The sequence below is a fragment of the Choristoneura fumiferana genome, chromosome 19 (assembly GCF_025370935.1).
Source record: "Choristoneura fumiferana chromosome 19, NRCan_CFum_1, whole genome shotgun sequence".
Lineage (NCBI taxonomy): Eukaryota > Metazoa > Arthropoda > Insecta > Lepidoptera > Tortricidae > Choristoneura > Choristoneura fumiferana.
In genome coordinates, this window is record NC_133490.1 from 4,690,573 (window position 1) to 4,706,175 (window position 15,603).

The 15,603-nt window shown below is 39.5% G+C and overlaps 1 protein-coding gene across 1 annotated transcript in view; it reads right to left on the reverse strand.

Annotated features, from left to right (window-relative positions):
- Positions 1-316: 316 nt before the first annotated feature.
- Positions 317-15,603, reverse strand: part of LOC141438768 (uncharacterized) — a 104,983-nt gene continuing 89,696 nt past the window's right edge. The window contains exons 5-8 of the mRNA XM_074102723.1: positions 12,121-12,224; positions 9,979-10,089; positions 3,358-3,456; positions 317-1,351 (exon numbers count right to left, since the gene is read on the reverse strand). Of these exons, the coding sequence (XP_073958824.1) occupies positions 1,216-1,351; positions 3,358-3,456; positions 9,979-10,089; positions 12,121-12,224 (450 nt within the window). The 3' untranslated portion in view covers positions 317-1,215. The remainder of the gene's footprint in view (positions 1,352-3,357; positions 3,457-9,978; positions 10,090-12,120; positions 12,225-15,603) is intronic.

Sequence of the window (15,603 nt, forward strand, 5' to 3'; positions counted from 1 at the left end):
TTATGTGTCGGACCCGTGCGCTGAAGACGTGCACTGTAGTCCGCAAGGTACCCGCTGCCAACACAGGAACCGACTTAGCCGTCTTGGAGGCTTTTGGAATATATATTACACGGTAACGATACCTACTCTTAGCTACTAATCACAACAAGGATAAATTATATTGGTAATGGACTACGGCTGTTGTTGGAGGGAACTAATTAAAGTATGGATTAACTTGGTTATTTCGTTCGGAGAAGTTATTAGGATCGCTTCTCGAATTGTACTATTTGGAACAAATTGGCACGATTGAAACACAATTTACAATTTCCTCCTTATTCATGGGATAGATTCAAATAGAATTTAAATTCGAGTTAGCTATTATTTATTACAAGATACAACACAAATATTGGCAGCCAGCCGATTCATGAGTCAACATTTCAAAATTATATTTACATAAACAACAAAATATTTGCACATTGAACTTCCTATAGTACTCCAATAACTTAGCAATTACATATTGTCATGTTACATCTTAACTTAGGTATAGATACGTAAATATAAATCTGAAATGGTTCCGTGATAGAGGTCGTCGGGCTCAGACAGAACCTCGTGAACTGAATTGAATCCGAGTGAGCGGTGGCCAACTGGTAAGTAACATTTATAGTTTGAATGTGTAATGTGAAAAAAAAAGCGTGCTCCATCTGGCACCTCCACCATTTTTAAATCCCTTAATATAATCAGCTCTATAATACTTAAACACTAAACACCAATTGTAAAACATACTGTAGATTTATTGTCAGAAACTTTCATGTATTTATTGTCAAATTCGTACAAATTTATAGGGAATTGACGGGACTAAAGTACTTTTTTATAATTGCACGATTTGTATACGATGTGCACGTTATTGTCTCATGGAAGTCCAGTATACAATACTTCTTAAGATTACCGCCCGCCTATCGCAGGGCTAGATTTAAATTCCAAGAATCCCTTAAACCTATCGAAAAATACGTGATTATTCAAAAAGGGTATATTAAAAATGGAAAGATTGCGTTTTATCTACATCGCAACGGTATTTTATAAATATAAAAATACCGCGGGTAGGTTACTAGAAGCTTGCGGCCGAAGCGGTAGCGTCGAAGATATGCTCCTGATATGGGAGTTAGGTTAAAGCCCGTGAGTTGTACGATGCTGGGGTCCCCGAGGGGTGTTCTAGGTTGTTCTAGAAGAAGGGGGGATTCAGAAGGCGTAGGGCAGCAGCTCCGGCGCGGCGTAGTCCAGGTAAGGGTGGTAGAAGGTGCGGCGCGACGGCGGGAGCATCACGTCGGAGTAGCGCGAGAACTGCGAAACCTGGCGGCTGCCTCCTTGCGGTTTCCTGATGACAAAAGACCAGTTAAGAATACAGGATCTGAGCGAATCGAGCGTTTTGACTGCTCGATTAACGTCGTTACCATCCCACGTTTATTAGCGAAACGGAAGGACAAGTCTCAAGAATTTTGATCACGCTAGACTAAGCTAAACTAAAATAATCGTGTGCCCACCAGCGTGTGGGCAGTGGCGTAGCGTAGCGTGGGTATCAGTCGCCCGGGGCGGAAGAAAATTATGCCGCCCTCTTACTATACAATACAAATACTCTTTATTGTACACCAGTAAGCGATACAGAAAAGAGACGCACAGAAAAAAAAATACAAGGTAAGCAATAGGCGACCTTATCGCTTAAGAGCGATCTCTTCCAGGCAACCTTTTTTACAGAAAGAAGGAAGGACTAGTTTACAACAGGTATTATTCCCTCTTATTTAGGGTGCTCATTCTAATTGGTCTGAATCGTAAGTAGAAAGAATCATCATCCCAGCCTATACACGTCCCACTGCTGCGCACAGTCCTCCTCTCATAATGAGAACACTTGTGCTGTGGTTCCCACGCGCGCCCAGTGCGGATTGGGAACTTCACACATAACATTAATTTTTATGGTATTTTGCCGCCCCTAAATCTGCCGCCCGGGGCCGACCGCCACAAGTACGCTACATAAGGTCTACATCCCATAGAATCTGTCTAATCTAATTAATATTATAACTTTCATCAAACCATTATAACTTTGTTATTTGTAAAGGTAGCTTAAAAATTGTTTCTCTATTCGATAAAAGGCATTGTGTAGTTTTAATTTATAAAACATATACAAAATAGTCAAATACCGTATAGCGACTAACTTCCTAACCAGTGGCTGAATTTCAGTCAAATTTACAGTATTGCCGCTGTGGTGCTCGTAGCGATAGCATCGGACGAGGGTCGAAGCGGTCTCACCCGACGCCTACTCGTAAAGTCCTTTTCATCAGCGAAGCAAGACGAGGCGGGGCGAGACGATAATTGAATTTTATCCCACTAAAATAGGTCGGATGTGCATTTTTGATACTTAACAAGTCAAAACATCATAATTAAACATCAGTTGTTTTTCTTCTAAGGTATTATGGACAACCGACCTTTTTTTAGTAAATCTAACTTGGTTAATAAACGATATAGCGATAAAACCAATAATAAAACAGGGAGATGGCCTGAAAGAGGACAAAAATTTTGTATGATTCTAAAAAGTGATTTTGGTAAAAATTTGACATCCGGCTCTGATGTTCAGAATTATAAATGCGAAAGTTTGTAAGTCTGCTTGTTTGTTAGGGGTATCTTCACGTATAGACGTGGACTGTTTTAGATGAAATTCGGTATACAAATAGTTTGAGTCCCAGGGAAGGACATAAGATAGTTATATCCCGGAAAATTGTATAGTTCCCGTGGGATAGTGATAAACGGATACTACGCGGACGGAGTGGCGGCCAACAGCTAGTATGGTATATAATTTTAATTGTCTCTTAGTGCATCTTCGATGGAAACGGTATGGATTGGCAAGAATGTGCCATACGAGAATATTTTTTTGCTGTTTATTAACTCTGCAACGGAACCAAGATTATCGCGTGTCATCACGCCGCGGCATGCGCGAGCGAGACGGCTGTTTCGAGTGTTTCAACCGCCCCTTTTTTTATTCGACTTGATGCAAACGAGCAAGTGGATCTCCTGATGGTAAGAGATCACCACCGCCCATAAACATCTGCAACACCAGGGGTATTGCAGATGCGTTGCCAGCCTAGAGGCCTAAGATGGGATTCCTCAAGTGCCAGTAATTTCACCGGCTGTCTTACTCTCCACGCCGAAACACAACAGTGTAAGCACTGCTGCTTAACGGCAGGATTAGCGAGCAAGATGGCGGTAGCAATCCGGGCGGACCTTGCACAAGGTCTTATCAACTGCAAACTGCCTCAGTCTTATTGCGTATATAAGGAGTTTTTTGATCGGCTAAAGCATATTCCGCGTCGATAGGTTTGGGGACGCCCTTACTTATTGTGCCTGGTGCTTGGATCGTCCGCGTATTCGGCTTGTAGGGTCTGCAGCCCGCGAGGCTCCTGCTCGCCATAGTTCCAGTATGCGTAGTCATCTCTGAAACAAAAATAATATTTGTACCAACAGAAAATAGAGCATTTACTACGTCATAATCAGCCGGAAGACGACCACTGTCAAACAAAGGAGCCTTCTCTCTCTCTCTCTTCACGTGCCTCTCTAGCTAGTAAAGGTTGGCAGTCAGCTCTTTAGTTAGATAGCACAATGAGTGATAACTTGCTTACCGCATCCCCCAAATGGTCTTCTGTAAAATAAATATTATTCTATTTCAAGAAATTTAATGGTGTGTATAAAGTTCCCAAGCCCTCTTATTCTGCGAAGAGGCTTGTGCCGTGCGGTGGGACGTATATGGGCCGGATATAATGATTTTTCCGCGCCTCGGGGCGCATCTAAGTTCGGCAGTGTGAGCTTGCTACGTCACACTGTGCTAGGTACTACCAGACTAATTAGGCATTTTTAAGACCCTAGCCTATTAGAGGATCGGTCTTTAGATTTTCCACACTCATCCCTAACACTCCTAGCCCGAAGAATTGCAAAACTGAAGTGGCAGTGGGCGGGCACGTTGCTCGCAGGACTGATGGCCGATGGGGTCAGAAGGTTCTCGAATGGCGTCCGCGGACCGGGAGGCGAGCTGTCGGTAGGCCTCCAACAAGATGGAGCGACGACCTGGTTAAGATCGCGGGATCGCGTTGGATGCGGAAAGCACAAGACCGATCTGAGTGGATCCGAGTGAGTGGTATGTCCAGCAGTGGACGTCTTTCGGCTGACATGACGATGCTGATGACTCCTTGAAGTGTATGTGGGTACCGACACTCTCAGTAATAAACTAGCATCGCTCCAGTACGGTTGTTTCATTACTACTTGCATACTTCTCACTCCTACCTAACACTCGCTCTAAATCAATATTTGACTTCTGAACTACGAACACAGTAAATGAATTCCATTTCAAGTATATAGGATGGGTACTAATTGGGTCCATTCAGATGGTTATTCTTGTATTAATTGAAAGGGCCCACTGCCGGTATCTGATTGGAACTCCTAAACTGTTTGTTTACGGGCAGTAACAGGAAATATATCTGTATCTTCGGGGAACTTTGATGATACAATCAATTCTAGTTTATTTGCCAAGACACAACAACTTGCTAGTCGTGATAGTAATTTCGTTCCGCCATCTACCTCCACGCCTTTGGATTTAGATAAAATTTGGTATGCAAATTAGTTTTATTTTATTCCGATATTAGCATGGGAATGGGATAAGCCTATAAAATTTCAAAATGTCAATCATTAACACAAGCTTTGCTAAGCTTACTTTGGGACTAGGTCAATTGGTGTGAATTGTCCCGTGATATTTATTTATTATGTCTAGCGACATGAAATTTCCATGGTTTTTCTTCATGTAACGTACAAGAATATACCTAATGCCATCTACTAAGACGCGTGATTTTGACAAAATTAGACATTAATGTCATTGTAATAAGAACCACGACCACGGCACGCGTCATCGTGAATGACTTTACTAATTTTTGAAATTCCCATGGGAATTTAAACGAAATTCCGAAATTTCAATTCAACCGCCGATCTATGTATTACGTATGCAAAGCTAAGGGTAACTTCTAGTATTACATTTATAACCCCGACTTGTCTACTTGGCAAGGGACTACTAAATTCATTCGCCCAAGTTTCACCGTCAGGCATACCTAATTGTGAAAGTTTGAGAACTAGCTCGGCATGTCGGCTGGACCCGCTGTACTTCATAGATACCTATTAAGGTTAAAGTTATGTTAATGTTTCGGCAAGGCCGACGAGAACATTTTCTAGTGTTATTTCTAGAGGTTTGAGGGAGACAGACTAAGTATACATTTACAGGTTCCATTACTTTTACCATCAAATTATTTTATTTTATTTTTGTATTCGGGCACAAAAGGGAGGTACAATTAAATTTAAATAATTGTACAATAGCATTATTAATTACACAACCAATTCGTTAAAATATGGGATCACGAAAGTGGCGGCCAAGTGCGAGTCGCAGTCGTGCGCCAAGGGTTCCGTACAAATTTGTAGGTATATATGAATATCTACTGTTAGCACAGTCCCTATCGTAGCGACATGTCATGTACGCAGTGTTGTCATTTAAGAAGACTACTGACATAGACAGACTTTCCTCATTAGTTGTGCTTTTAGAGCTTCATACCATATTTCAAGTTTCTAGGCCAATCGGAGCTACCCTATAGGTTTTTGGTTACGGCAATATGTATGGAAACAACTTTTATAATCTCTTCACCGCCAGAGCCCCCCAATCGTGACAGCCAAAGGAATCACACGCCACGGTCATCTACAGTGTGTTACAGGCAGCCAGGCTGTAGTAATAATCAAAGTATCCGTCGACTGCCATTTACACTTACTTGTCAATTTACTTTGCTGTACACATTGCTGACGATTATAATTTTGTTAGAAAGCTAACAAAGACCAAATTTTAGTTTGTTAATTACTTAAATTAATGTCATGGTTATGTTGCAGAAATAGGTACGTTACTTTAACCTCCCTTAAAAAAGTCAGGCTGCCGGTAACACACTGTATACTGTATACATGACCAAAATTCAACTCTAAATTAATTATTATTCAATGGGATTAAAATTCAAGGTGATTTGTCGCTGGTTTTTCTGTGGCGTACAGAGCACGTCACTTCATTTGCTTTGTGGCGGTGACGAGGTTAATGACTGTATTATTTGGTTGCGCTGACTTAAAAGTTTAGTTTTTTTACTGCTTCGAGAGTAGTAGACTTGAATATTTGATATTAATTACAACTGCATCCACGCGTTCCAAAGAAAAAGGGTCATGACAGACATAGAAACGGACAACAAAGTGATCCTATACGGCTTATATTATAAGCGCTTATAGTATAAGCATTCCATATTTTCCTTTTGAGGCATGGAACCCTAATATAAAAATGAAATGAGATAAGTTCGCACAAAGTGATGATAAGATACTAAGTCCAAACGAATATTCCTGTAAAGTACCTAAATAAGTGCCTTTTCCGATCTTTACTTTATGCTGATTTTCTCTTATCTTATTGAATCGAAAGGACATCATCATTATTTCATCTCTTTGACGGTTACTTTTGTTTGGCACTGTATCAAAAAAAAAAACAAAATGGTTTATTAAAAGCAAAAACAAATTACAAGTAGGGTTTCCGTTGGTTCCACACTAGGCTAAGCCTGTCACGTGGAAACCTGATTCGGGGTACAAACAATTAATTTAATTAAATAACTAAAATTTTGACAAAAATGGGTAAATTAAAAGTTAGGCAACAAAACGAACAAGTTGTGTGTGTGTGTGTGTGTGTGTGTGTGTGTGTGTGTGTGTGTGTGTGTGTGTGTGTGTGTGTGTGTGTGTGCGTGCATAGCTGTGTATGTGCGAGTGTTTTATGACTTGGAAGATTATGTACTTAAGCATTGACCCTAATTAGACTCTCAGTATCGCGGTAATTTAAACTAGTTAACCAGTTTATGAGCATGGATTTAACTTCGCATGGATTTATCGTCGGAGTTAACGAAATAGTTTGGTATAAATAAAATAAACTATTACAAGCTTATATTGGGGGCGGTTCAAACTTTTCAAGTTAAATTTGACGCACTTCCAATGATCAGCTTGACTTGATATTTGGCATACTTATGTAAATCAGGTGATAATACAATAATCTGGTAGTGACATCCTGGTAGTACGGTAAGGATCATCTCCGCAGGACCGGACCCCTCAACGGTTCATGGCATCGGCATCGGCTTGAAATTTTGTATGAAAATGTAGTTCGGATGACAATATAAGTACAGCAAGATAAGTGCTGTCGGAAGAAAGCTTGTATAAAAAAAACATTTTTAACATTTTTAACATAACTTATTGTGTCACTCAGTGTGTAGTGTAGACTACAGAAATACACCCGCTTTATGAAGGTGCGCGAGGACCAATGTTTGTGTTTAGTAAAATCGCTCGTCGCCTTTGTTTACACCTCACCCATTGAGAGGTTCGTTAAGCCAACTTAGCGGAGTATTAACGGATCCAAGTTGTCGCCTGTACCGCCCGATACCGCTACTCCGACGCAGGTGGGCTGATCGCTGGGGCACCGGCTTTGTTTTAAGTTGGGTATATCATGCATAGTTATATCTTCATCATTAATTTTGGAATATATTAGATAGGATGCCTCTGGGGCTTTAAGGCTGTGTTTCCACCGGAGATGTGCGAGGATGTGTTGTGAGGAATGAGCTTTACGTGATCTAATAGAAACTCTTCATTTACCTAGCCTCCGCACAGCATAGCCACAGTACGAGTATAACAAGTTTCCCTACAGTAATCCGACGGAGACGACAAGACAGAGCAATCGTGCGGGCGTGAGGGGTGAGACGCGGGTGGGAGGTGCCCCAGCTGCATACTTCGCCGTTCTTAGTAGCTTGGGACAAGTCTTCTAGGGCTATCGCCTTTTTTAGGATTCCGGAGCCGAAAAGGCTAAAACGGAACCCTTATATTTTCGCCATGTCTGTCTGTCTGTCCGTCCGTCCGCGGCTTTGCTCAGGGACTATCAATGCTAGAAAGCTGTAATTTTGCACGGATATATATGTAAACTATGCCGACAAAATGGTACAATAAAAAATGGGTACCTCCCATGGACGTAAAGTGCGGGTGATTTTTTTTTCTCATCCAACCCTATTGTATGGGGTATCGTAGGATAGGTCTTTCAAAACCACAACATTTAATCTATTTCTGTTGCCTAGTTTTCAAATGAGACCGGGATTACGTTTGTATGGAGAATGGAATGAAGAGACTTCTCTTAAAATAAGGACGGGATGGTTGAGGTTTGCACAATGAAGACCTCTGGCGTTACCAGTTGTGCCGGTATGTGGTATGGATTATCTGGATCGTTTCAATAGATTTGGTATGCTGCTATATTGATCTCACGCGCGATCGATACAGATAAACCCCACCATAGATTATTTAGATATCTTACTCTTGTATATTATAACTTACGGAAGAACTTCGTGTAGTATGTTTGCGACAGTTTGGCGGACATTTCCAAGCATATTGGAGAAAAAACTATTATTAAAGGTCTCCATTCGAGAACTTTTCGGCCCCATGGACACCTGTTCTCCGTGCTATACAGGGTGTAACATTCATATCGGTCAGTATGGGAAAGTCTCAAACTATAAGATATACGAAGATATGTTCTTAGGAACTATGTCATCGATTTTAGTAACAAGAACAACTGCATTCGTACTTTTTTTTAAAACATTTATTCAGCTCGGGAATCGAACCCGGACGTTTTGAAAAATAAAACTTACATTATGAAAGAATAATGAAATGCAATGCATTTTATTCATTCTGGATATCGTGTTCATAGTAACATTTAATGCTTATGATCAGGGGTCGGACCAAAAGTGCAGATGACGTAAAAATGACGTACACAAGATGATTTTTTTATTTAAACTTCCGTGTGACATGTAGTAACAAAGTAGCATTAGTGAAGTAACAAAATAATCGTAAATAATTCAGTGGAATCCAGTGAATAAAATAAATTTCATATTGTTTAATAAAGAGGTTGATAAATGATAAGTGATAATTGTTTATGAAAATCAAAATACTATTTGAAATCAGCCTATAAGTGGTTTGACGTCATCGGCACTTTTTGTCTGACCCCTGCTAACGATATAAGTACTACGAGTCAACTCAAGTTAAGCCGACAAAGGCGCTTTTACTCCACCACACAACAATACCAACATCAACATCATTATCACTGAACCAGTTTCAACTCCTACTTCTGCATGTTGACCACGGGTTTCTGCTTCTATCTTCTTTCCACTGATCCACAAAGTCAAAGTCTAAGTCAAAGTGATTTATTTGCAAACATAGGTGTAACTGATTACAGTGGTGGTAACAAATATATGGTAAGATTGGTTTTTTGGAATCTTTTTGTATTTTTTATTTCAATTCCAAATTTTTACTTTTACGGTCATCCCGTAAAACCTAAATTGAAAATACAAACTGAAATATAGATGCACAGAAAAAACAGAAAAATATATTAATAAAAATTGAAAATATAAAAATATATATTTTTGTATTTTAAATTTAGGTTTTACGGGATGATCGTAAAAGTAAAAATTTGGAATTGAAATAAAAAATACCAAAAGATTCCAAAAAACCAATCTTAATTTGATTGCTTAGTAACGATATCTCTTGTCCGGGTGAGCGGTTAGTTCCAATGGAGTGCCGAAAAAAGTTTCTCGATGAGGGCTACGGCATAGATGTCGCTAGCGTCACTGCTTAAGTGACTAAGTAAGAAACAAACAAGCTGAGATATGAGGTGCATAGGGTAAATTCGTGTCGGTACCGTTGACCATCAGTGGTGTAGTGGTATAGCACGCGGTACGGATTACCGAGGACCTGGGTTCGATTCCCTGTGATGGTCTTATTTTTCTGTTTTTTCTGTGCATCTATATTTCAGTTTGTATTTTCAAATATATGGTACACACATCTGCCTGTGTAAGATAAGGACACGATGATGATGATGTCATGTACTCACCGCGGCCGGCAGCCAGTTCCTTCAGCTCTTGCTTCTGCTCGGTCTCGTACTTCCGTTGGAGTTCACGCACGTGTTCTTGTCTGATCATCTTCTTTAGAGCTTCGAACCTGGACACAGAATAGACGGCATTATTTACTAACTACAAAGCTATAGCTTAAAATTTGGATACTATAATGCACCACATACATATATAATCAGAAATGATGATATCCGCAGTAGAACTAGGTTACCGACATAGGCCGAAGAACTGCGAAACTGAAGTGGCAGTGGGCGGGGCACATTGCTCGCAGGACTGAACAGGCATCGGAGTTTTCATCGCACGTTAAGACGTTAGCGAGCCATGGAGTCGACATTAGCAATAAAATTAAACTCGTATTCATACTCATACTCAATCCTTTAAGTAGTGATATTAATTTTATGATCAAGGACAAGAACGTTGACGAGTATATATCTACGAGCAAAAATACTGCATCACTTCCCATACAAAGTTGTATGAAAAATTGAAGTGTTGCGGTAGTTTTCCGTCTGTCCCACTAGTCCCATTGAGTAGTCCCATCATGGGACTACTGAGACGATTACGTGCCAGTAGTCCCATGGACAAGTGGCACTAATATTTTCATCCCAAAAAAAATATTAGTGCCACTTGTCCCATGGGACTACTGGGACGTAATCGTCTCAGTAGTCCCATGATGGGACTACTCAATGAGACTAGTGGGACAGACGGGTCCTGCTCGTGAGTATATCACGATCCTATAGCTTTGTCTTTGAGTATACGAGTCAGCGTCAAATAGTTCGTGACAAGTTTGATCACAAAATAAAAATAATATTAATAATATAATAATTTTAAGGTAAGAAGGTTCTCCAATGGCGTCCGCGGACCAGGAGACGAAACAAGGTGGATCGCCTTCCGGCTGATGACGATGACTTTTTGGGAATCCCACGAATGAAACTTAGATCACGCAAGCGAGTCCACGAGCAAAGGCCAGTGTTAAATATTACTCTGTAGCAAAGCCGCATGAAATCTTTCGATTTTATTCCACGTTGTTGCTAGGTTACTTGGCTGATGTTCAGTGGGCAATGTTCAATGGTCTGTGAGGGTCAGCATAGTTGACGGGGCACAGCGCAGCGCGTGTTTCACTGACATAAAATACTGCCCTAGCTAGTGGCAGCGTGGTTTTGGTAGGCCACCTGAATCCAGTTTATCGAAACTTACATTATAATAATTAGTGTTTTGTATCTTGGATTGAATGAGAAAACGAAACAAAACACTATCTAATATTATTACTCTTATGCTTCGAGAAATGAGTCCAGGGGAGCATAAGCGGACCCAAGAGGTGGGGGGGGGGGCAGGGGGCAGCTGCCCCCCCGGAAATTATATGTTCTGCAATATATTATGCCTCGTTTACATTTTTGATTAGTGTTTAGGGCGAGTTCATGTATTTTTATTTTGTGTACCTACATAAAATATTTAAGTCGTTGTGTATTTTTAGCTAAATAATTCCATTGGGTATCTAACCTGTAATGATAATTGTAAGTTTGGATAATAAAAATAAATGAATTAATAAATTTTTTACTCGCACTCGCAGAAAATCGCTACTTACTGAACTATACCGTTTTTGGTGATTGCTATAATGGTGGTGGTTTCGGCTAATTTAATTAGGCAGATTTTTGTTTCGCAAATTACTACTACAAGTATATTGGTACGTACACCTTCCTTTTGGCCGAGTAACGTTTTCGTACAATTTCGTTACGCGTATCTATCAGTGCCGCGAGTTGGTTCTGTTAATAGGCTTAACGAATTTCTGTTAATAGTTGTTCGGCTTACTAACTCACAAGCTAACTAAATTTGCTATAAAGGTTGAGTTACGAAAGTTAGTCTGAAAAACAATGGGTACGCGCATGTACCATCAGCCAAATATATGGTCTACCACCCTAAAGTTGATAATCGTTTGCACGTTTACGCCAATAGACGTATCTGTCAACTTGAAAGTTCGACTTTAGCGACATATTCATTTGATAGGAACTTGTTTAAGAATTGATAGACCACTTATTCGGCATACCATTACTCGTATCGGCGAAACCTTGTCTGCTAATCAATAATCTGCCTAAAAATTGTCGGTGAATCATTAGTGGTTTACCTGTCTCTCTGTGGGGGCACCATGAAGTTGGCCCGGGGGCGGGAGGGGCCCGGGTACCGCAGGATCTTGCCCGAAGTGTGCGGCACATTCAGCATGCCAAACATCTGCAAACAAATGGACGATCAACATCTAAACCTATAAAAGAGTAACGAGACTGACAGATAATGCACAGTAAACTATTGAATGGTATGTCATACGCTAAACTACTATTAATATTAAAAATGAGAAAAACGGTGAAGATGTTTGAATGTTTGTCAGTCAATCGCTACGCGCAATAAGAGCAGAATGGATTTGGATTAATCTTGGCGTACATAAAGACAAAATCTGGATTGAGACAGGATACCTACTTAATACCTATCCCATACCTCAACTACACATCAAAAATGCCTAGAGTTTTTTTTATCTCTAAATGGTTTTGTACATTTGATGATAGATAGGCATATTTTTACAGAATCATAACATCAAATTCGTCCAGTGATAATGAGTATGTCACGAATTTTGAAGAGTGTATAACAGACAATATTTTATGATTGGTTATTTGGAGTCTTTTTGTATTTTTTATTTCAACTCCAAATTTGTTACTTTTACGGTATCCCGTGAAACCATATCGAAAAAGTCTCTTTTTCTGGTTTTTCTGTGCATCCATGTCTCAGTTTGTATTTTCGATGTGGTTTCACGGGATACCCGTAAAAGTAACAAATTTGGAGTTGAAATAAAAAATACAAAAAGACTCCAAATAACCAATCATAATTTGATTGCTTAGTAGCGACATCTCTTGTCTGGGTGAGCGGTTGGTTCCGAAAGAATGTGACGTCTCTCGATGAGAGCGAAACATAGATGTCGCTTGTGCTGCTGCATGAGTAGCATAGTAGAAATAAGCAACCTGAGATATGTATGCATAGGAAAAATTCGTGTCTAAATTCCTGTCCAGCGGTGGTGTAGGGGTTATAGCACGCAGCACGGATTGCTGAGGACCTGGGTTCGATTCCCAGCGCTGGTCTCTTTTTCTGGTTTTTCTGTGCATCCATGTCTCAGTTTGTATTTTCGGTATTTTCGAGACAATTTTAACTATAAACAAGAATAGAGGACGCCGTCGGAGAACATTGAACTAGCTATCTGGTCAGCTTTCAAGATGACGTGCAACTTTTACAATAATATTACAAATATTTTATACTTTTTCGTAAAACTAAAGAACAGAGTGTATTGTATAAGTAAATATCGAAAAATAACAAAAAAAAGTTAATTTTACATCTGCAAAAATGGCAAATGTTCTTGACATATTGGTAACCTTCATAGTCAAATTGCTTTATAAGGTTCCGATAAATACTTAATGCACCAGTAATCTAAACTCCACTAAAATATCACGCTCGATTCTAATCCAATCGTTAACCTTTTATAGCATCCATCAGTTATTTAACCTAAACAAAAAAAATAAGTATACCCTTTATAGAATATGCATTTAGAACAAACTATGAACAATTTACATTAGTGACGTACGTCTAACAGGTTTCGGTAGAAGGTTTTTGTCCCTTCATAGAGTAAGGTCAGGGCCTTCGGCCTTCACGATAGGTGACCTTTATCCAAACCCAAATAGGTACTGCCGAGTGCCCAGTTCTATAGACAAATGATACAATTTATCGAACATACGAACTGAAACATGGATGCACAGAAAAAACCCAGAAAAAGAGACCAGCGCTGGGAATCGAACCCGGTCCTCAGCATTCCGTGCTGCGTGCTATAACCCCTACACCACCACTGGACAAAATGCAGGCTGAAATGTGTGGTGCATGGGAGAAATTTGTGTCTAGACTCCTGTCCAGTGGTGGTGTAGGGGTTATAGCACGCAGCACAGAACTGGGTTGGATTCCCAGCGCTGGTCTCTTTTTTCCAGTGGTGGTGTAGGGGATATAGCACGCAGCACGGAATGCTGAGGACCTGGGTTCGAATCCCAGCGCTGGTCCCTTTTTCTGGGTTTTTCTGTGCATCGATGTTTCAGTTTGTATGTTCGTTGGATTTCACGGGATGACCGTAAAAGTAACAAATTTTGAGTTGGAATAAAAAATACAAAAATACTCCAATAACCAATCTTGATACAATTATTTCAGTCAAAGTATATAAATTATCTGTTAAGTACCTACCTATTAAGTAGTTTTGTTATGGCAAGTATCTTGAATGCATTTTCCAACCGAAACTAGTTAGTACAACCAAAACCGAATTTTGGTTTATAGTAACCAGAAATAGTTCAAACGCCCAGTAACGCCCCCAAAGAAAGCCCTCTCATAGCAAATATCGTCGAAATCGTTAAAGCCGTTTCCGGGATCCCGTATATATCTAGGTATGGTATATAGATAGATCCCTTAATAAATAAATATACAATCTCCATCCTTTCTGCCCTGGGGGTCTACCATGATCTTTTCATAAACGATCTAAACGCAGAGCAGTTCAATTTAGGCACCTAAACTGAATCGTAGAAATTGGTACCACGACGTTTTTTCTCAGAGCTGAGTCTCAATCAATCAAACTGTGTAAACAGTTTTGCAGGGCTATGTGCAAAAAACCTATGTAAAAAATAATGTCAAATAAATACTTTTTCATTCATTCATGGTTTACAAGCGAATGAAAGACCGATATTGTCTCTGGTCCGAAACTGAAACACTAAGTCGCGAAAGGGATGCCGCTATATGTAATCCAAATATTGTATACTAAAACCTCTTTATTTTGAAAAACCATAACTCTATGTCATTCCGTGTTCTTAGCAACCGTTGTGTTGATTACAAAAAAAAAGGTTATGCTGTCACTAATCCACGAGTCTCTCTTCTCACTGAAAAATTAGTTTTATCAATTCAAAAATTCAAATTCAAATGATTTATTCAGTAAATAGGCCGCAATGGGCACTTTTACACGTCATTTTTTTAAACTACCAGCGCTTTCGGAAAGACCATCATTGCCAAGAAGAATGCGCCGCAAGAAACTTGGCAGAAAGTCATTTTTCATAAAAATTAATTACAAATAAAATACTTAAAAGCTATATTATACAATTAAGAAAAAAAAATACAAAATAATAATAAAAGAAATACAGGGTTGTATGGGGTCCCTTAGTTACAATACTAAACACTAACTATATCTAAACTATATCTACGTTCAGTAGAAGTGTAGAATGCTTCCACCGTCATAAATTTTAAAATAATAATAACAATAATTTAGTTCTGAAATATACATTTCATTCCAATGAGGAGTTAAGAAGCACAATGTCGTGAGAACCTATGAAAAGTTATAAAACTTGAATAAAAGTTTAAAAGTTCTTGAAATTTTAAAATATTCCAAGTAAAACACTTAAAATTCCAAAAGAATTGACAGAATGAGTAACTTATACTGAATCGCTAAATTTGACACTGAAGCGATTCAATTCCCACTCAAGTTAAGCGTCATGGTAGGAAAACCGCTTGAATGAAAATGTCTGTATCGCTGTCGCTGAACCGTGCT